This window comes from Phyllobates terribilis, unplaced genomic scaffold (assembly GCF_046119375.1).
Source record: "Phyllobates terribilis strain yellow unplaced genomic scaffold, ASM4611937v1 Scaffold_259__1_contigs__length_2703414, whole genome shotgun sequence".
NCBI lineage: Eukaryota > Metazoa > Chordata > Amphibia > Anura > Dendrobatidae > Phyllobates > Phyllobates terribilis.
This window is the reverse complement of record NW_027363019.1, coordinates 100,804-122,600: the sequence shown is the minus strand read 5'-3', so window position 1 is coordinate 122,600 and position 21,797 is coordinate 100,804. Positions and strand designations below refer to the sequence as shown.

At 46.6% G+C, this 21,797-nt stretch overlaps 1 protein-coding gene across 5 annotated transcripts in view; it reads left to right on the top strand.

Moving 5' to 3' along the window:
- LOC141219266 (uncharacterized) overlaps positions 1 to 21,596 on the top strand; it is an 86,949-nt gene extending 65,353 nt beyond the window's left edge. The window contains exons 1-12 of one of the 5 annotated variants that reach the window (XM_073666035.1): positions 249 to 360; positions 826 to 965; positions 1,285 to 1,464; positions 2,301 to 2,421; positions 10,731 to 10,858; positions 11,178 to 11,357; positions 11,840 to 11,963; positions 14,107 to 14,204; positions 14,283 to 14,361; positions 14,681 to 14,778; positions 14,901 to 15,018; positions 18,692 to 21,596. In XM_073666035.1, coding sequence (XP_073522136.1) covers positions 894 to 965; positions 1,285 to 1,464; positions 2,301 to 2,421; positions 10,731 to 10,858; positions 11,178 to 11,357; positions 11,840 to 11,963; positions 14,107 to 14,204; positions 14,283 to 14,361; positions 14,681 to 14,778; positions 14,901 to 15,018; positions 18,692 to 20,736 — 3,243 coding nt within the window. In that variant the 5' untranslated portion in view covers positions 249 to 360; positions 826 to 893 and the 3' untranslated portion in view covers positions 20,737 to 21,596. Of the gene's footprint in view, positions 1 to 248; positions 361 to 825; positions 966 to 1,284; positions 1,465 to 2,300; positions 2,422 to 10,730; positions 10,859 to 11,177; positions 11,358 to 11,839; positions 11,964 to 14,106; positions 14,205 to 14,282; positions 14,362 to 14,680; positions 14,779 to 14,900; positions 15,019 to 18,691 lie in introns of those variants that run through there. The other 4 variants (XM_073666036.1, XM_073666038.1, XM_073666037.1 and 1 more) reach the window with 4 other exon arrangements.
- The last annotated feature ends 201 nt before the right edge of the window (positions 21,597 to 21,797 follow it).

Sequence of the window (21,797 nt, the reverse complement as noted above, 5' to 3'; positions counted from 1 at the left end):
GGGGGAGGGAGACGGCGGAGGGGGGGGAGGGAGACGGCGGAGGAGGGGGAGAGAGACGGCGGAGGAGGGGGAGAGAGACGGCGGAGGAGGGGGAGAGAGACGGCGGAGGAGGAGGGGGAGAGACGGCGGAGGGGGGGGGAGAGAGAGACCACAGGAAGAGGCTGCTGCACTGAGAGCGGAGGACCTGTGGTGACGTCACCGTCATGTGATCAGGGGCGGGGCTCAGGAGAGATAGAGACTAAATACACGTGGGCTAAAGGACGACATAGCCATGTGACTTGATGATGTCACCGGAAGGGGCGGGGCCTCGCTCTCCATTGCTCTCTGCTGAGGCTGTGGCGATTACACCGAGGAGCTGAGGTGATTTGGGGGCGCAGATAAGTGGATGTTCCTGTATGGGGGCTGCACAGGGAGCGGGGGGATTCTGTAGGTGCGAGACTGCGTGGGTGAGGAGGGGGTCCTGTTACTTGCATGGAATCTCCCTGACCCCCTGCTGGAGGTGTAGTTACCACGGTGACCGTCCCCCGCTGGAGGTGGAGTTACCACGGTGACCGCCCCCTGCTGGCGCTGTAGTTACCACGGTGACCGTCCTCCGTTGGCGGTGTAGTTACCACGGTGACCGTCCTCTGCTGGCGGTGTAGTTACCACAGTGACCGTCCTCCTACGAGGCTGATAATGAGCGGTCAGGTCGGTGGAGGAGGCCGCGGTGGAGTTTGTGGCTTTTCCTCCAGATTCTTCCTGATAAATGTCGGATATTTGGGGCAGAATTCAGTGATTGTCGTTATATCGTCCCCTGTGATCTCCATCTTCTCCTTTATCATGAAGACGCCGGCAGGACGAGATCCCTCCAGCTGATCCAGTGTTCATCCCTCCTCCTGAATGACCCCCCGAGGATGGACGAGGGCGAGACCACCAGAAGATTATTACACTTCACCCTGGAGATCATCTCCCTGCTGAGCGGAGAGGTAACTCCTCTACATTTCTATCAGCTTTATTGTGTTATGTAACAAGTCCGACATCGGGAAGAGGAAATCCAGAAGAGGAAGAGAAGGATTCTTTACTGTAAGAGCAGTGATTGTGTGCAGCTCTCTGCCAGGAGGAGTTGTCATGGGGATTCCCTATAAGAGCTGTAGAGGGGCCTGGATGTCTGTCCTGAGTGTAATAATATTCCAGGTTATGGCCCCAGATTACTGGAGACGGTTATTGATCCCGGGATTTCTACTGATTGTCAGATCTGGAGTCGGGAAGGAATTCTTCTCCCTAAGTGTCTCTCTCCATACACAGGATTACACAATAGCGAGGAAGACACCGGGGGAGGGAGTGACTCCGATCATCCATCTCCAGGAGTCAGGAGGGCGGAGCCCGGGCCCCATCACAGAGCCTCCCCCGCACCCCCCGATACATGAGAGGAAGAGGAAGATCCTAGAGCTCAGCAACAAGATGATTGAGCTGCTGAGCGGAGAGGTGACTGCTGGGACATTATACAGGACAGCACTGGAGGATTCTGGGTGATGAGCGGAGAGGTGACTGCTGGGACATTATACAGGACAGCACTGGAGGATTCTGGGTGATGAGCGGAGAGGTGACTGCTGGGACATTATACAGGACAGCACTGGAGGATTCTGGGTGATGAGCGGAGAGGTGACTGCTGGGACATTATACAGGACGGCACTGGAGGATTCTGGGTGATGACTGGAGAGGTGACTGCTGGGACATTATACCGGATGGCACTGGAGGATTCTGGGTGATGACCGGAGAGGTGACTGCTGGGACATTATACAGGACAGCACTGGAGTATTCTGGGTGATGACCGGAGAGGTGACTGCTGGGACATTATACTGGACAGCACTGGAGGATTCTGGGTGATGACCGGAGAGGTGACTGCTGGGACATTATACAGGACGGCACTGGAGGATTCTGGGTGATGACTGGAGAGGTGACTGCTGGGACATTATACCGGATGGCACTGGAGGATTCTGGGTGATGACCGGAGAGGTGACTGCTGGGACATTATACAGGACAGCACTGGAGTATTCTGGGTGATGAGCGGAGAGGTGACTGCTGGGACATTATACTGGACAGCACTGGAGGATTCTGGGTGATGACCGGAGAGGTGACTGCTGGGACATTATACCGGATGGCACTGGAGGATTCTGGGTGATGACCGGAGAGGTGACTGCTGGGACATTATACAGGACAGCACTGGAGGATTCTGGGTTGTGACCGGAGCGGTGGCTGCTGGGACATTATACAGGACAGCACTGGAGGATTCTGGGTGATGATGGTGTCGTTGTTGTCAGGTTCCTATAAGGTGTCAGGACTTCGCTGTCTATCTCTGCATGGAGGAGTGGGAGTATCTAGAAGGACACCAGGATCGGTACCAGGAGGTGATGATGGAGGAGCTCCGGCCTCTTACACCAGGTTCGCTGTAGATGACGTGTAATGATGAATCTCCCATTTTCGGCTTTTCTCCTCTTTTTTTGCCTTGTACATGTGACTCTTGTGCTGCTGTTCTCGCTCCCTCCCTGTCTCGTCTTCTCCGCTCCCCTCCCCCATCGCTCACACAGGAAAGTGATTGTCCACAGCGTTTGATTTTAAATTCTGTGGATAAATCTGCAGATTTCTGATTGTGTTTGGAGGACAATGAAGCCTCATAAGGCGACAGCAGAAGAAATATTAGGAAGATTCATCGCTTCATGACATAATGGCCGAACAGTAATGAGGGCTATGAAGGGTCGTTCCTCCTGAGCTTGTTGGGGTCTCAGGACTCCTGTTCTGGTGACTGATGGGGTCCTCTGTCCCCTGATCCGACGTCCCACACTGGTCGGTTACTCTGGTGACGTCCCTCCCCCGGTATCAGTATGGTACAATATAAGGGAGGGCCCTGCTCAGTCTACATGTTAGGGGGGAATAGAAAGAGTTTCGTATCGGACACGACCAGAATAAGATGTTACATTTCTCTGAGGTCTCAGATTTGTAGTGATTTACATTTATTGTGCATTGTTCCTTACAGGGAACCTGTCTGGTTGGATATCGCCAGTATCATGCACATATGGGGTTAATCCGCTTGTTAATAGCATTAGGGAGGTGCCCGGCCGCTGTACTGAGTGTGCGGCATCGAGAAGCCGCCGGCTTTCAGTCATGCAGGCTCCAATGCACCTACTGTCACCGAGCATTAATAATTGGGCTATCGTGAAGCTGACAGTGACGTATGGAAGGCGTTCAATACGGTTTCCAGGCTGTGGAACCCAGGGTGTTGTGCCATACGCTCACTGGTCACTTACCGATACCTACGTAGAGAGTAGTCTGGATCGCGTGCTTGCGACTCTGGACGAAATACGGACAGCGTGACGGCACGGTGAGATATTGTGTGATCTCCCCGGTGTCGTCCTGACTGTGTGTGTTGGGGATTCCCTGACAAATTGGTGGCAGCGGTGGGATATTGTATGATCCTGCCGGTGCCGTCCCTGACAAATTGGTGGCAGCGGTGGGATATTGTGTGATCCTGCCGATGCCGTCCCTGACACGCAGCACTTTACAATTAAGCGGGGACATGTACAGACAATAAATTCAACACAAGGTAAGACAGTTTAAACAGTTACATTAGGAGCGAGGGTCCGGCTGCTCGCACACTTACAATCTACAAGGGAATGGGGGGACACAATAGGTGAAAAGTGCTTGTTATTTCAGGTCTGACAATTTATAATAAATAGGGATTTTAATATAAAGCTGCATGATCCAGTCATCAGCCCGTATGTATACAGTGCCTACAAGTAGTATTCAACCCCCTGCAGATTTAGCTGGTTGACACATGCGGAATTAACTTGGCATTGTGACATTTGTAATGTAGATCAGCCTGGAAGTGGGAAATGCACTGCAGCAACTTTTTTTTTTATTTTTTTTTAAAACGTTAAAAGTTAATTCAGAGTGTCATTTATTATTCAACCCCTCAAACCACAAGAATTCTGTTTGGTCCCCCTAAAGTATTAAGAAGTAGTTCAGGCACCAAGAATAATGAGCTTCACATGTGTGGATTAAAGATCTCTTTTGCCAGCCTTTTCTGACTATTTAAGACCCTCCCCAAACTTGTGAACAGCACTCAGACATGGTCAACATGGGAAAGACAAAGGAGCATTCCAAGGCCATCAGAGACAAGATCGTGGAGGGTCACAAGGCTGGCAAGGGGTACAAAACCCTTTCCAAGGAGTTGGGCCTACCTGTCTCCACTGTTGGGAGCATCATCCGTAAGTGGAAGGCTTATGGAACTACTGTTAGCCTTCCACGGCCTGGACAGCCTTTGAAAGTGTCCTCCCGTGCCGAGGCCAGGCTTGTCCGAAGAGTCAAGGCTAACCCAACGACAACAAGGAAGGAGCTCCGGGAAGATCTCATGGCAGTGGGAACATTGGTTTCAGTCAATACCATAAGTAACGTACTCCACCGCAATGGTCTCCGTTCCAGACGAGCCCGTAAGGTACCTTTACTTTCAAAGCGTCATGTCAAGGCTCGTCTACAGTTTGCTCATGATCACTTGGAGGACTCTGAGACAGACTGGTTCAAGGTTCTATGGTCTGATGAGACCAAGATCGAGATCTTTGGTGCCGTGACGTTTGGAGACTGGATGGCACTGCATACGACCCCAAGAATACCATCCCTACAGTCAAGCATGGTGGTGGCAGCATCATGCTGTGGGGCTGTTTCTCTGCCAAGGGGCCTGGCCATCTGGTCTGCATCCATGGGAAGATGGATAGCACGGCCTACCTGGAGATTTTGGCCAAGAACCTCCGCTCCTCCATCAAGGATCTTAAGATGGGTCGTAATTTCATCTTCCAACAAGACAACGACCCAAAGCACACAGCCAAGAAAACCAAGGCCTGGTTCAAGAGGGAAAAAGTCAAGGTGTTGGAGTGGCCTAGTCAGTCTCCTGACCTTAACCCAATTGAAAACTTGTGGAAGGAGCTCAAGAATAAAGTCCACATGAGACACCCAAAGAACCTAGATAACTTGGAGAAGATCTGCATGGAGGAGTGGGCCAAGATAACTCCACAGACCTGTGCCGGCCTGATCAGGTCTTATAAAAGACGATTATTAGCTGTAATTGCAAACAAGGGTTATTCCACAAAATATTAAACATAGGGGTTGTATAATAATTGACCCACACTTTTATGTTTAAAATTTAATAAAATTCAACTGAGCAACATAACTTTTTGGTTTGTAAGATTTATGCTTCTGTTCATAAAACCTACTCTCGTTTGCAGTTTGAAGGCTCTAACTTATTTGCATCTTATCAAACCAGCTAAATCTGCAGGGGGTTGAATACTACTTGTAGGCACTGTAAGTGCAATAATCAAGTATCGAGTACAGTTATCGTGTGCATGGAGGGTGTGGAGACAGATGAAGAGTAGGGAACAGATTCTGAATAATATTTAGAAGGAGGGAACAGGGGAAAGTTGGTTTACTGAGTAGTTAAGTTGGTAGGCTTGTTTAAAGAGATGGGTTTTTAAAGCGCGCTTAAAGACATGGGGCTAGGCATCAGTCGGATCGTCTGGGGTAGAGCATTCCAGAGAACTGGCGCAGCAAGAGAGAAGTCTTGGAGACGGAGGTGCGAGGTTCAGATTATGAGGGATGTTAGTCTTAGGTCATTTGTAGAACGGAGGGCACGTGTAGGGCGATAGACAGAGATGAGAGAGGAGATATAAGGCGGTACAGAACTGTGGAGAGCTTTGTGGGTGAGAGCGATGACTTTATATTGGACCCTGTAGCGAATGGGCAACCAGTGTAATGACTGGCACAAGATGGAAGCATCGGTGAAGCGGCTGGACAGAAATACGACCCCAGCTGCCACATTCAGGATGGATTGGAGAGGAGAAAGTTTGGTAAGAGGGAGACCGATCAGAAGAGAGTTGCAGTAGTCCAGACGAGAGTGAATAAGAGCGACAGTAAGAGTTTTAGCAGTTTCAAAGGTGAGAAAAGGTCGGATTCTGGAGATGTTTTTAAGATGCAGGTGACAAGAGTGAGCGAGTGATCGGATATAGGGAGTAAAGGAAAGGTTAGTGTCGAATATGACCCCAAGGCAGCGGGCGTGCTGCTTGGGGGTTATGGTTGAACCATCCAAGGTAATTTCGATGTTAGGTAGAGTTGGGTTAGTAGAGGGGAGAAACACCAGAAGTTCAGTTTTAGAGAGATTCAGTTTAAGATAGAGGGAGGACATGATGTTAGAGACAGCAGACAGACAGTCCTTGGTATTTTGTATTCGGGTAGGGGTGATGTAAGGGGAAGAACTGTATAATTGGGTGTCTTCAGCATAGAGATGATACTGGAACCCAAATCTGCTGATTGTTTGTCCAATAGGGGCAGTGTATAGAGAGAAGAGGAGGGGGCCTAGGACTGAGCCCTGCGGGACCCCGATAGTAAGGGGATGAGGAGAGGAAGAGTAGCCGGCAAAAGATACAGTGAAGGAGCGGTCAGAGAAGTAGGAGAACCAGGAGAGAACGGTTTCCTTGAGGCCTATAGAGCAGAGCATAGTAAGGATTTGCTGGTGATCCACAGTGTCAAATGCGGCAGAGACATCCAGGAGAATCAGCAGGGAGCAGTGACCTTTGGATTTAGCTGTTCGTAGATCATTAGAGACTTTAGTGAGGGCAGTTTCAGTGGAGTGTAAGGAGCGGAAACCAGATTGTAGAGGGTCGAGGAGTTATCTGAGAGATAGCGGATTAGATGGGAGTGGACCAAGCATTCCAGGAGTTTAGAGATGTAAGGAAGATTAGAGACAGGTCTGTAGTTAGCAGTGCGGTTCTGGTCCAGGAATGGCTTTTTAAGTAAAGGGGTTATGATGGCATGTTTAAATGAGGAGGGAAAGATACCTGAAGAAAGAGAGAGGTTAAATATTTTAGTCAGGTGAGTGGTGACCACCGGTGAGAGAGACTGCAGGAGATGTGAAGGAATGGGGTCACTGTTGCTGGTTGTAAGTCAAGAAGAAATGAGAAGCTGGGTAACTTCTTCTTCTGTAACAGGCTCAAAGATGGCTAGTGAGCTTGAAGTGCGTCAGGGAAGGGGATCCAGGCACTGAGGAGATTGGGCTGAGATGTCCTGATGTATGTGGTTGATTTTTTTTCTAGGAAATAAGTGGTCAGATCCTCCCCGCTGAGGTTGGTGGTGGGGGCCTGTGCATTAGGTTTCAGGAGGGAGTTTAAGGTTTCAAAAAGTAATTTTGGATTGTTGGACAGTGAAGTGATGAGTGGGGTGAAGTAGGATTGTTTGTTCAGATGAAGGGCAGAGTTATAGGTTTTGAGCATGAATTTATAGTGGAGAAGTCCTCTGCTAAAAGAGATTTTCTCCACTGACGCTCAGCACACCTTGAGCAACACTGAAGAAAACGTATTTGCATTGTGTGCCAGGGCTGCCGTTGTCTGTGTCAGGTCTTTCTGCGTGTAGAAGGTGCTGCTTCATCTAGGGCGCTCTTCAGTGTATTATTGTAGTGTGAGAATGCCAAGTCTGGACAGGAGAGGGAGGAGATGAGGGCTAAAGATGTGTGGAGATTGTCCATAAGCTGCTGTATGTGGCGTTGTCCCGGGGAGGAGACAGTTCTTGACAGAGAAGAAAACAAGGTTGTTGTCCGAGAGCGGGAGAGGGGATTTAGTAAAGTCATGCAGCGAGCAGAGACGGGAGAAAACCAGGTCCAGAGTATTCCCGTCTTCATGTGTAGGAGAGTTAGTAATCTGTGAGAGGCCGAATGAGGGGGTTAGAGAAAGTAGATGAGAGGCAGATTGGGAGAGGGAATCATTGATGGGGATATTAAAGTCTCCCATGATGGGGGTGGGGATGTCACAGGATAGAAAGTGAGGAAGCCAGGTGGCAAAATGATCCAGGAACTGGCGGGAGGAGCCTGGAGGGTGGTACACAGTACTGTTTCACTCCTACCCTTACCCGAGGCTCGGTGACAGTGTCATGTGGGATCACAGATGTACCGCCAGGCAGTACTGGAATACGTCTGTATTCTGCTGCATCAAATTCCGAGCCTCCCATCGCTGCTGTTTAGTGAGAGCATCACTTATCTTAACCTCACACTCGTCCCTGGCTGGTGTCAAAGGGTTCCGAGACGGTACGACTGGCGTCTCATCCATAATCAAACATTCCTGGACTTTCCAGGCTTTTAGCAGGTTCACATGATACAGTTGTTCCGGTTTTCTCTTTCCGGGCTGGTACACTACACTCGGTAATTCACCTCCCCGACCTTTTCCCGGACTTCATTTGGCCCTTGCCACTTGATCTCCTTGGGTAGCCCAAGGCAGCAGAATATGGCAAACAGCTCGCAGGGGATACGTATTGCCTCCGGGTAACGGGTGGCATAATCTACTACCACCAAAATATGTTGGTGGCCACGGGCAGATTTTACTATAGGCCCCACCAGATTCATCGCAATCCGCTGAAAAGGTACCTCTATAATGGGTAGAGGTACCAATGGAGTCCGGAAATTTGCAGTGGGTGTGGTAAGTTGACACTTGGGACACGACTCACAATACCTCTGTACCTCAGCATAAATCCTGGGCCAAAAGAACCGCTGCAAAATACGTTCTTGTGTTTTTCTTTCACCCCTAGGTGTTCACCCAGCGTGTGTGTGTGTGTGTGAGAGAGAGTGAGCCATCTCTAGCAGCGCCCGGCGGTACGATTGCCAGCTGTTCCACCACTTCATCCCGGATTTTATCAACTCTATATAATAGATCCTGGTTGACAGCCATGCGTGGGAAAACCGCCTCTGCACCCGGTTGCTGAGGCACCCCTTTTATTTCTACCACCCTTTCTCGTGCGCGTGCTAGAGTGGGATCCTGCAGCTGAGCTGTCCCAAAAGTACCAGGGGACACTTCCAGCTCTGGGATCGACGGGGTCTCCTCAACCTCTCCTGCCAATACCTCAAGGGGAACCTATCGGGGTTACACTCTGTCTCTAGGTCAGCGACCCCCTACGGCAGGTATCCCTGACTCTGAATCTTTGGGTTCTGTGCCTGGACATTTACCCTGGGAGGGTTAACTTTGTTCTCCTATAGGGACCAGTATAGGGGCAAGTATCTTCCCAAAACAGTCCCATCAGGAAGGGTCTTCACCACTCCCATCACATGTTTCATCTCCCCACACTGGGTGGAAAAAGTAACCTCTGCTGTCGGGTACTCTCGGAGGTCCCCATGTATGCAAACAACGCCGACTTTCCGTCCACTGGGGTTCTCCTTGGCAACCAGTGACCCATGCACCAGAGTCACTAGGCTCCCTGAGTCCAAGAGAGCCTCCTTCTGGTACCCTTTGACGAGTACCTGGCACAATTGGGGTTTGCTGCCCGCAGCGTCTGCAGTCACGGTGCAGACTGTCTGGGTATACATCGAGACTCTGCGCGTGAACCCACAGTCCATGGGTTCAACAGTCAGGGGGCAGTTGTCAGCCACATGTCCTGGCCCTTGGCGCTGCCAGCACCTGATAGTGGAGGCACCATTTGTCTTTGAGACCGTTTTAGGGGACACTGGTCTGCCTCCCTCACTCCAGGGTACCCCCTCATTATGGGCTCGGTACTGACTGTCCCCAGTAGAGGGACGTGACCGTTTCACCGGCTCCTGGGCTTGCAGGGTCCTGCATGATAGTAGCAGTGGGGCAGAGACCCGTATGAAGTCCTTGGCCCTGATTGGGCCGTGTACTGCCCAATCAGGCTAACCACCTGGTCTAAAGTGCCCGGGTCCCCTTGCCGACCTCAACTCTGTATAGCTACTGGCAGAGTCCTCTCTAGCCGATCGACCACCACCCGCTCCACCATCTGGGCCAGAGTCAAAGTCTCAGGCTGGAGCCACCTTTTAACTAGATGCAGCAAGTCATATGCCTGAGACCTGGCGGGCCGGGCCTCCACAAAGGTCCATGAAAACACCTGTTGGGTTGTCAAATATGTATTAACTCCCAGTAGGGCAAGGATCTCACCTTTCAGCTTCCCATAGTCCTGGTCATCATCGCAACTCAGGCCAAAGTAGGCCTTCTGCGCATCGCCTATCAGAAACTGAGCCACCACGTCAGCCCACTGGGAAGTTGGCAGGTTCTCCCACTCCATGGTGTGCATGTAGATGGTGAGGAAAGCTTCTACGTCATCCTCCGGACTCGGCTTCCTCAAGACTGAACGAACCTTGTCCCGGGCCTCACGAGTTTCCGGGATCGGTGCTGGTGGCATCTCTCGCAGAGCCGCAATCTGCTGCACGATCAAGTCATTAGTGCGCTGCTGGTGCTGCTCCTGCTGTTGCTGCTCCTGCTGTTGCCTCTGGAGATGTTGGTACTGCTGGGTGAGTACTAACTGCTTTAGTAGCCCCTCCATGTCAGCAGGCTTGAGCTGTAGCTTTGCAGACTTGATCAGACATGCTGCTTTTGGGGTATGCCTCAGTTCACACTGCCCGCATTCTCCACCAAATTGTAATGAGGCAGTGACCCAAGGAAAGTTCAACTTTAAATGTCTTTATTTGCACAATGTCCTCCGGGTCGCAGCCGGGTGATCCAAACAGTCCGTGTAAACCTGCCGCCGTTTCACTCGGGTGCGCCAGTTACGTTGCCTTCACAAGCCTTTGTTGTACCTTCACCCAGGCTTGCATTGTACAGCGCCTCCTGCTCTGCAGCTTAGCAAACAAACCACTGACACACCCAAACCTTTGTTGAAGGTTTTTTAATGGATTCTGATGTTGTCCTCTATTTTCATCTTCTCCTTTTATTGTAAAGACGCCCTCCAGCTGATCCAGTGTTCATTCCTCCTTCTCCTGAATGACCCCCCGAGGATGGACGAGGACGAGACCACCAGAAGATTATTACACTTCACCCTGGAGATCATCTCCCTGCTGAGCGGAGAGGTAACTCCTCTACATTTCTATCAGCTTTATTGTGTTATGTAACCAGTTCGACATCAGGAAGAGGAAATCCAGAAGAGGAAGAGAAGGATTCTTTACTTTAAGAGCAGTGATTGTGTGCAGCTCTCTGCCAGGAGGAGTTGTCATGGGGATTCCCTATAAGAGCTGTAGAGGGGCCTGGATGTCTGTCCTGAGTGTAATAATATTCCAGGTTATGGCCCCAGATTACTGGAGACGGTTATTGATCCCGGGATTTCTACTGATTGTCAGATCTGGAGTCGGGAAGGAATTCTTCTCCCTAAGTGTCTCTCTCCATACACAGGATTACACAATAGTGAGGAAGACACTGGGGGAGGGTGTGACTCCCATCATCCATCTCCAGGAGTCAGGAGGGCGGAGCCCGGGCCCCATCACAGAGCCTCCCCCGCACCCCCCGATACATGAGAGGAAGAAGAAGATCCTAGAGCTCAGCAACAAGATGATTGAGCTGCTGAGCGGAGAGGTGACTGCTGGGACATTATATAGGACAGCACTGGAGGATTCTGGGTGATGAGCGGAGAGGTGACTGCTGGGACATTATACAGGACAGCACTAGAGGATTCTGGGTGATGACCGGAGAGGTGACTGCTGGGACATTATACAGGACAGCACTGGAGGATTCTGGGTGATGACCGGAGAGGTGACTTCTGGGACATTATACAGGACAGCACTGGAGGATTCTGGGTGATGACCGGAGAGGTGACTGCTGGGACATTATACAGGACAGCACTGGAGGATTCTGGGTGATGACCTGAGAGGTGACTGCTGGGACATTATACAGGACAGCACTGGAGGATTCTGGGTGATGACCGGAGAGGTGACTGCTGGGACATTATACAGGACGGCACTGGAAGATTCTGGGTGATGACCGGAGAGGTGACTGCTGGGACATTATACAGGACAGCACTGGAGGATTCTGGGTGATGACGGTGTTGTTGTTGTCAGGTTCCTATAAGGTGTCAGGACGTCGCTGTCTATCTCTCCATGGAGGAGTGGGAGTATCTAGAAGGACACCAGGATCGGTACCAGGAGGCGATGATGGAGGAGCTCCGGCCTCTGACATCACCAGGTGAGAGGAGACTCTTGTTGGCTCCGGTGGATGTGATGACGTCTCTCGGCCTCATCCTATAATAGATGATTTTTCTCCAGACTTGCTCTGGTTTTCTCTACATTTTCTCACAGCTTTCATTCCCTGATTATTCTCTTCTGATCTGTGAGTCGCGGTTTCTCCGCTGTCGTCTTCATCAGTCTTGAGTCTTCGTCCTCGGCGGCTTCTTTCAGAAACTTTCACCTTCCTTAGAGCATCGGTCACATTTTGTCTGCAGTTGTCCCAACTCTTCTGTCCATTCTCTCCTATGATTTCTTTCGGTACCGGAGTCTGATCGTTACTCAGCAGAGTCGGGGTTAATTTACTGATGATTTTCCACGTAATCTGCTGTCGCTTGTCCATACCTCTGAACTCTGTGTGGCATTGACCTGGTCTCTAATCTGAGCTGCTGTTAACCTGCGATTTCTGAGGCTGGTGACTCGGATAAACTTATCCTCAGAAGCAGAGGTGACTCTTGGTCTTCCTTTCCTGGGGCGGTCCTCATGTGAGCCAGTTTCTTTGTAGCGCTTGATGGTTTTTGCAACTGCACTTGGGGACACTTTCAAAGTTTGCCCAATTTTTCGGACTGACTGACATTCATTTCTTAAAGTAATGATGGCCACCCGTTTTTCCTTACTCAGCTGCTTTTTTCTTGCCATAATACAAATTATAACAGTCTATTCAGTAGGACTATCAGCTGTGTATCCACCAGACTTCTGCACAACACAACTGATGGACCCAACCCCATTTATAAGGCGAGAAATCCCACTTATTAAACCTGACAGGGCACACCTGTGAAGTGAAAAGCATTTCCGGTGACTACCTCTTGAAGCTCATCAAGAGAATGCCAAGAGTGTGCAAAGCAGTCATCAAAGCAAAAAGTGGCTACTTTGAAGAACCTAGAATATAAGACATATTTTCAGTTGTTTCACACTTTTTTGTTAATTATATAATTCCACATGTGGTAATTCATAGTTTTGATGCCTTCAGTGTGAATGTACAATTTTCATAGTCATGAAAATACAGAAAAATCTTTAAATGAGAAGGTGTGTCCTAACTTTTGGTCTGTACTATCTGTATATATTTTATTTGGCAAAATAATGTATGTGTGTGTGTATGTGTATATATATAATATTTATATTTTATACAAAAACATTTATTCTAATTTTGGGAGACAAAGCAAAATTAATGGGGACTTCAATCTGAGATCCTGGTCTGGTGGTAATAATTGTAAGTCTCCCTTAAAGGGATGTTTGTTCAGAAGAATATGTATTATGGAGCTTTTCTGTGGAGTCTGACCAGACAATCTCTCCTTGGCTCCCCGTGTGCATCAGTAAGCGCCCATGACCCCGGTGCCGGCTCTCTAGTTGTCCTTTCTACACATTGATAGGCACTAACCGCTGCGTACTGGGTGCTCCCCTCAACACCGTCCTTCCGGGTTCTGTGACTTCGTACGTTAGTCGTACATGTGCCTTTTTTTTCCTCCTTTAGAGACAAACGCAGAACTTGCTGCTTATTTAAATGTTTATACCGAGGTGGATGTTGAGATTTATCTCTATTTAGAGAAGAAGAAAAACATGGTAACTCGTCTTTTAATAGATCAGGTTCTCTCCTCTTAGTGATCCCAGAGGATCCTGTCCAGGAGGGAGGCCGTGTCCTCATGGTGACATCATGAGCTCTCAAAAAACAATCACTGGTAAATGGTCACCGTCCTCCCCCCCCCCCCCCCCAATCTCCATACAGTGAATTAGGAGAGGAAACCAATGGATAGAAATGTGGAGCTTTCTCCAGCTCCTCTGTGGTTCCATCCCTGGAGACGAAACTTGGAGAAGTTGTGTTTTTTAGTACGGCTCCTTCATCTGACTGACGAGGGTCTTCTCTGTCCCTCTCCTCGGGGTCCTCTTCCTCCGAGTGCAGAGCAGAGAGCATTAGGCTTTGGCCTCGCTGATTATCACTTCATACTTGAGACCCACAATGTGCTGGGTCCTTGGTATCGGGGGTGAGGACCACAACAATGTAATTTATTCCCAGATACATAAATATAGAATTACTGGTTCTGAGAGACGAGTCTCATATATAGACAGATACACGGCAGGTCATGTATTCAGTCTCTGTGTCTCCACAGATGGATCCAGGAGGAGAAATCCACCAGAGAGATGTCCCCGTCCTCTGTATCCCCAGGACTGTCCAGAGGAGAATCACAGCATCCCGGAGGATCATCAGGTAGATGACACTGAAGTCCCCACAACATCTGACCATGACGTGATGGGACCTGAGCTCATGTTACATTTTTCTTTTTAGGGTGAAGATCTGATTGATATTAAGGTTGAGGTTATACATGGAGCACAAGAGGCGACCACAATATGGGCCGATCAGCAGGGTGAGGAGGGGAGACTGTCATGTCTGTTCTTTTGTCACCTACTGCTACTCCCATCATCACATGACACAACCTACAGTGTCATGTAAAAGTATAGGCACCCCTTATTTTCCCTTATTGAATTTTTTTTTTAAATGTAAAAGATGAAAATATATATAATTTATTGTTTTGCCTAAAATACAAAAGAAATGTCATCTTTAACTTTAGGCCGTTTAGAGATTATTTCATCTTCAACTTAACTGTTCACAATAACAGTAATTTTGACCATTGGTGCCCAAACTTTTACATGTCACTGTATTCTGTCACTATGTGTTTCCTACAGATGGACTCATGGAAGGAAATCCACCAGAGAGATGTCCCCGTCCTCTGTATTCCCAGGACTGTCCAGAGGAGAATCACAACATCCCGGAGAGTCATCAGGTAGACAGTGCTGAGCCCTGTACCGGATCTGTATATGGGGGGACATTTCTGATCGAGGTCATAGATGTCACAGATTTTGGTGGTTTCTTGTATTGTGCTGATTGTTACATCTGATATATCAGGAGGAAGATCCGACTAAGAATAAAGTGAAGGACGAGACAGAAGAAGAAGCGATGACGAGGGGGGATCATCCGTGTGTGAGTGACGGGAAGGAGGAGATTCCGGTAGATGTTTCCACAGGTGTGTAATAATGACCGGGGTGTGATGATGATGACTGGCGTATGACGATGATGGTTGGCATGTGACTATGATTAGCGGTGCCTGACGATGACCGGTGTGTGATATTGTATGAAGTCTCCGGTGCAGTGAAGCTTTATCCGCCGTCCACATCACAGCAGAAGCGTCCGGTGATGGCGCGGCTGCTCTTGTACAGAGTCCGGTTGCGCACTGATGAATAACTGGGCCGCATTCACACCTCTTCTTAATGATTTAATAAGCACATTTTTAATTTTCCTAATTGTGTTTTTTAATATTACTTATTATATCTTTTATTTTCATATTATTCTTACACAAGTCTCATGCTGCCATATAAATAACCGAGCTTGCGGTTCGGACAGAACCCCGGGGGAAGATTCCGTATAATGAGGCGCTGTGGACGCCGTCTGGCCTATGATCCAGTGATGTCCATCTTTTTCAGCGTGCATAAAAGCGCAGTCGACCAGAGGCTAGACGGAGTCCGGTGTAACTCTGCTGCCTCATTATTCTGAATGGATCCCTCGGGGGTGTCATCTGAATCATGTGTTTTGTAGATTTAGATGGAAACCCCGATGTACAGTGGGTGCGGAAAGTATTCAGACACCTTTAAATTTTTCACTCTTTGTTTTATTGCATCTATTCGGTAAGTTCTAAAAAGTTCCTTTTTTTCTCATTATAGTACACTCTGCACCCCATCTTGACTGAAAAAAAACAGAAATGTAGACATTTTTGCAAATTTATTAAAAAAGAAAAACTGAAATATCACATGGTCATAAGTATTCAGACCCTTTGCTCAGTGTTGAGTAGAAGCCCCCTTTTGAGCTAGTACAGCCATGAGTCTTCTAGGGAATGATGCAACAAGTTGTTCACACCTGGATTTAGGGATCCTCTGCCATTCTTCCTTGCAGATCCTCTCCAGGTCCGTCAGGTTGGATGGTGAACGTTGGTGGACAGACATTTTCAGGTCTCTGCAGAGATGCTCAATTGGGTTTAGGTCAGGGCTCTGGCTGGGCCAGTCAAGAATGGCCACAGAGTTGTTCTGAAGCCACTCCTTTGTCATTTTAGCTGTGTGCTTAGGGTTATTGTCTTGTTGGAAGGTGAACCTTCGGCCAAGTCTGAGGTCCAGAGCACTCTGGAAGAGGTTTTCATCCAGGATATCTCTGTACTTGGCTGCATTCATGTTTCCTTCAATTGCAACCAGTCATCCTGTCCCTGCAGCTGAAAAATACCCCCATAGCATGATGCTGCCACCACCATGTTTCACTGTAGGGATTGTATTGGGCAGATCATGAGCAGTGCCAGGTTTTCTCCACACATACCGCTTAGAATTATCACCAAAAAGTTCTATCTTCGTCTCATCAGATCAGAGAATCTTATTTCTCATAGTCTGTGAGTCCTTCATGTGTTTTGAGCAAACTCTATGCGGGCTTTCATGTCTTGCACTGAGGAGAGGCTTCCATCTGGCCACTCTGCCATAAATGCCTGACTGGTGGAGGGCTGCAGTGATCGTTGACTTTGTGGAACTTTCTCCCATCTCCCTACTGCATCTCTGGAGCTCAGCCACAGTGATCTTGGGGGTTTTCTTTACCTCTCCTACCAAGGCTCTTCTCCCACGATTGCTCAGTTTGGCTGGACGGCCAGGTCTAGGAAGACTTCTGGTGGTCCCAAGCGTCTTCTGTTTAAGGATTATGGAGGCCACTGTGCTCTTAGGAACCTTGAGTAATTCAGAAATACTTTTGTAACCTTGGCCACATCTGTGCCTTGCCACAATTCTGTCTCTGAGCTCCTTGGGCAGTTCCTTTGAGCTGATGATTCTCATTTGGTCTGACATGCACTGTGAGCGGTGAGGTCTTATATAGACAGGTGTGTGCCTTTCCAAATCAAGTCCTATCAGTTTAATTAAACACAGCTGGACTCCAATGAAGGAGTAGAACCATCTCAAGGAGGATCACAAGGAAATGGACAGCATGTGAATTAAATATGAGTGTCTGAGTGAAGGATTTGAATACTTATGACCATGTGATATTTCAGTTTTTCTTTTTTAATAAATTTGCTAAATTGTCTGCATTTCTGCTTTTTTTCAGTCAAGATGGGGTGCAGAGTGTACTTTAATGAGAAAAATAAATAAACTTTTTAGAATTTACCAAATGGCTGCAATGAAGCAAAGAGTGAAAAAATGTAAAGGGGTCTGAATACTTCCCGTACCCACTGTAAGTGTTCAGCGTACTTCACAGGATAAATATGATCCAAAATATTCTGTACCCCAAAATGCCACCAAGAGCTTCTACTCAACCCACAAAAAAAAAAGTCCCCACTCAGGTTCATCATCTGTAAACAGTAATCTAGGGGGTGTCCATATTACTGGTAGCACAAAGTCTCTGGAAAAGTGACTTGGCTCCCACTTAAAGAAATCCAGTGACATCTGCGCTCCCAAATCCAAATGCCCCCTCCTCCTGGGCCCCACCGTATGCAGTTAGCATCCACATGTTTGGCATTACTGTAGCGAGGAGAGACAATTTATTTCTCCAGAAGGCACTAGCTGGGAATCATGTACTGGGCGCTACAACGTAAGGGCATTGCAACGTACCGGACACTACAATGTACTGACCACTATAATGAAATATTTGCATTTTCACTTTGCAACATCCATTACTGCTCGTTTCTGGAAAGCACCCATGGAGTCAGATTCATCACTACGCCTGTAGATACATTTCCATAGGGGTGTAATTTCCAAACTGGTGTCACTTGAGGGGGGATTCTGCTCTTTTGCCACTTTGGGGCTCTGTATATGGAGTCTGCAAACTGTTCTACTAAAGTTTGTTCTCCAAGAGTAAAATAGCGCTCCTTCCCTCCCGAGTCTCGCCATGTGGCTAAGCAGTACAGTACAACAAATTATGTGGTCATTTTTACCCATTTTCCCTTGTGAAAATGTAAAATCTGGGGCTAAAATAACATTATAGTGGTAAAAATGTTTTTTTTTTTTTCTTCACCGTTCAATTGTATAACATTTTGTGAATCACAATTACCTTGTATTCATTGGGAAAGTGCGCGGTGGATTCTGGGTGTGACGCGCGGGGAAACCCCACCCACAGCCCGGCATCCACCGCGGGGATCGCATCACCGTGTCACGCCTCACTTGACGTGACATCAGGGGAAGCAAGAGCCGGCTGAGGCCGGGGGTCGCGTGATGCCGGTGAGTGGCCAGCGATAGCGCCGCTCACAGCCAATAAAGACAAAGCTAGGTAATTAAAAAAAAAATCTTCTCTCAATGGGTTAATTACATTGGGGGCATTTTTAATAGTAGTGTACAACTTCTTTAATTACGTGGACACTTTTCTATACTAAGGCCAAGATACGAAGCTTGAGAGAGTGAAATGGCACTGGAGGTACATTAAGGGAACCTGTCATCAGTAATTACCACTTAACGAACTATTTGCTGTCTAATCTCTGCCACCCCTGACTTGTGCCAATGTCACCAGTTTATAAGTGTCATTCACTTTACCCGTCATTGTGTAAATGTTATGGCATGTAGTTGTCCTCCTTATTACTGGTACTTTCACGGACGAGGGTCTTTATTGTGAGATCCAGAAAATACATTCAGAAATCTCTTTTGTGTTGAAGAAAAAACTCACATCTAATTTATCTTTCCACCTGATAGGAAATCCTTGTGAGAATAACGGTTCATCACTAAATTGTAAAAAAGAAGATATCATGAAGCACTCTAATGGAGAAAACCTCATCACCCTTCCTGCACCTCCTGGACTTCACAGCACTTCACCTTCTTATAATCCTAATCATGAGGAATCATCTCCTGAGCAATCTCGCATTATTACCAAAAGTCCAGGGGGCAAAATGGATTCAAGATTTCAGAGTGACAAGAAATTTACAAAAAGCTCAGATTTTTTAACACACAGAAAACACAAAGGAAAAAAAACATACTCCTGTTCAGAATGTGGGAAATGCTTTACATATAAATCACAATTTGTTATACATGAGAGAATTCACACAGGAGAGAAGCCATTTTCTTGTTCGGAATGTGGGAAATGTTTTGGAAGTAAATCAGAGCTTGTTAAACATCAAAGAATTCACACAGGAGAAAAGCCATTTTCATGTTCGGAATGTGGGAAGTCCTTCAAACATAAAGGGGATCTTATTACACATCAGAGAAATCATACAGGGGAGAAGCCATTTTCATGTTCGGAATGTGGGAAATGTTGTAAAAATAAATCAGACCTTGTTAAACATCAAAGAATTCACACAGGAGAAAAGCCGTATTCATGTTTACAATGTGGAAGGTGCTTTACAGAGAAATCACAACTTGTTAAACATCAGAGAATTCACACAGGAGAAAAGCCGTATTCATGTTCAGAATGTGGAAAGTCCTTCACAGGTAAAGGAAGTCTTATTATACATCAGAGAATTCACAGAGGAGAGAAGCCATATTCATGTTCAGAATGTGGGAAATGTTGTAGAAGTAAATCAGACCTTGTTAAACATCAAAGAATTCACACAGGGGAAAAACCTTTTTCATGTTTACAATGTGGAAGGTGCTTTACAGAGAAATCACAACTTGTTATACATCAGAGAATTCACACAGGAGAAAAGCCATATTCATGTTCAGAATGTGGGAAATGCTTTACATTTAAAGGGAGTCTTATTACACATCAGAAAATTCACACAGGAGAGAAGCCATATTCCTGTTCAGAATGTGGAAAATGCTTTACATTTAAAGGGAGTCTTATTACACATCAGAAAATTCACACAGGAGAGAAGCCGTATTCATGTTCAGAATGTGGGAAATCCTTTACAGATAAAAGGAGTCTTATTCCACATCAGCGACTTCACACAGGAGAGAAGCCATATTCATGTTCAGAATGTGGGAAATGCTTTACAAATAAATGGAATCTTATTACACATCAGAGAAATCACACAGGAGAAAAAACATTTTCATGTTCACTATGTGAGAAGTCCTTCACAAATAAAGGGAGTCTTATAACACATCAGAGAATTCACACAGGAGAAAAACCATTTTTATGTTCACTATGTGGGAAGACCTTCACAGCTAAAGGGCATCTTAGTAGACATCAGAACATTCATACTGGAAAGAAGCCATATTCATGTTCAGAATGTGGGAAGTGTTTTAGTTATAAATCAGATCTTGTTAAACATCAGAGAATTCACACAGGAGAAAAGCCGTATTCATGTTCAGAATGTGGGAAATGCTTTACAAATAAAGGGAATCTTATTACACATCAGAAAATTCACACAGGAGAGCAGCCGTATTTATGTTCAGAATGCGGGAAATCTTTTATGCGTAAATCAAATCTTTCTGCTCATAAGAGAATTCATACAGGAGAAATGCTATTTTCTTGTTCAGAATGTGGGAAATGTTTTATATATAAATCAGAGCTTGTTATACATCAAAGAATTCACACAGGAGAAAAACTTTTTTCATGTTTTGCATGTGGAAGATGCTTCGCAAATAAATCAGAGCTTGTTATACATCAACGAATTCACACAGGAGAAAAGCCGTATTCATGTTCATTCTGTGAGAAATGCTTTACAAAAAAAAATTATCTTGTGCAGCATGAGAGAAGTCACACAGGAGAGAAGCCGTATTCATGTTCAGAATGTGGGAAATCTTTTATACAAAAATCACACCTTGTAAAACATGAGAGAAGTCATACGGGAAAGAAAGTGTAATTATGTTCACTGTGTTTTATAAAGTTTAATAAACATTGTTCAGCATAAATGAGTACACCCCCTTTGATGAGTAAGATTTTGTTTAATATCTCACTGAACACAAGATCAATTTCTACAATTTTGTCAACACTAAGTTTCATAGAACATTTTTTTGCAATCAAAACATGAAAGTAAGGGTAATAATATAACTCTCATTACAAAATCTTCAGTTTTACTCAAATTAGTTGATGCAAAAATGAGTACACCCCACATCAAAAGCTACTACATCTATTATTTTGTATGGCCTCGATAATTTTAAAGGATGGCACCAAGTTTTCTAGGCCTGGAATGAACAAGTTAGTGACAATACTATATCTATCTTTTTTCTCTCTTTCGATAACGAGCTCTTAGAGCCTGGATGCTGGATGGAGCGATGACAACTTGTCTCTTCAGAATTCCCCAGAGGTGTTTGGTTGGGTTCAGATCAGGAGACACTTGGCCACTGAATCACTGTCACCCTGTTCTTCAGAAATGTAACAGTGGCCTACCAAGGGAACAGAGTGATGGCAGCATCTTCTCTGTCACTACAGAGCAGAACATCTGTGAATTCAAGATACCATCAATGAAATGTAGCCCCTCATGCAGCCGCACATAAGGACACGGCCACCACCAGGTCTCACTGTAGACACCATGCATTCTCATTGTATTCCTCACCTCTTCAATGTTATAAAGTTTTGAAGCCATCAGTTCCAAAAAAAACATTTATCTTGGTCTCATCACTCCAGAGTATAAAGTCCCAGGAGTCTTCATATGTTTCCGCATGTGTCCTGGCAGATTGTAGGGCGGCTTTTTTGTGTATGGGATTTAGGAGAGGCTTTCTATGTAGACAACACCCATGTCTGCCATTCCTCTATAGAAAAATATGTCTGCTTTCAGCTCATCTCTCAATGCTTGGATGAAAAATCACAGTTGGGAAGGAATGGACGGGACAAAGAAAGTTACTGATAATCCAGCACTTGTTTTCCAGTGTGAATAAAACCAAAAACTTTTATTGAATAATCCAAATTAAAATCATAGAAACA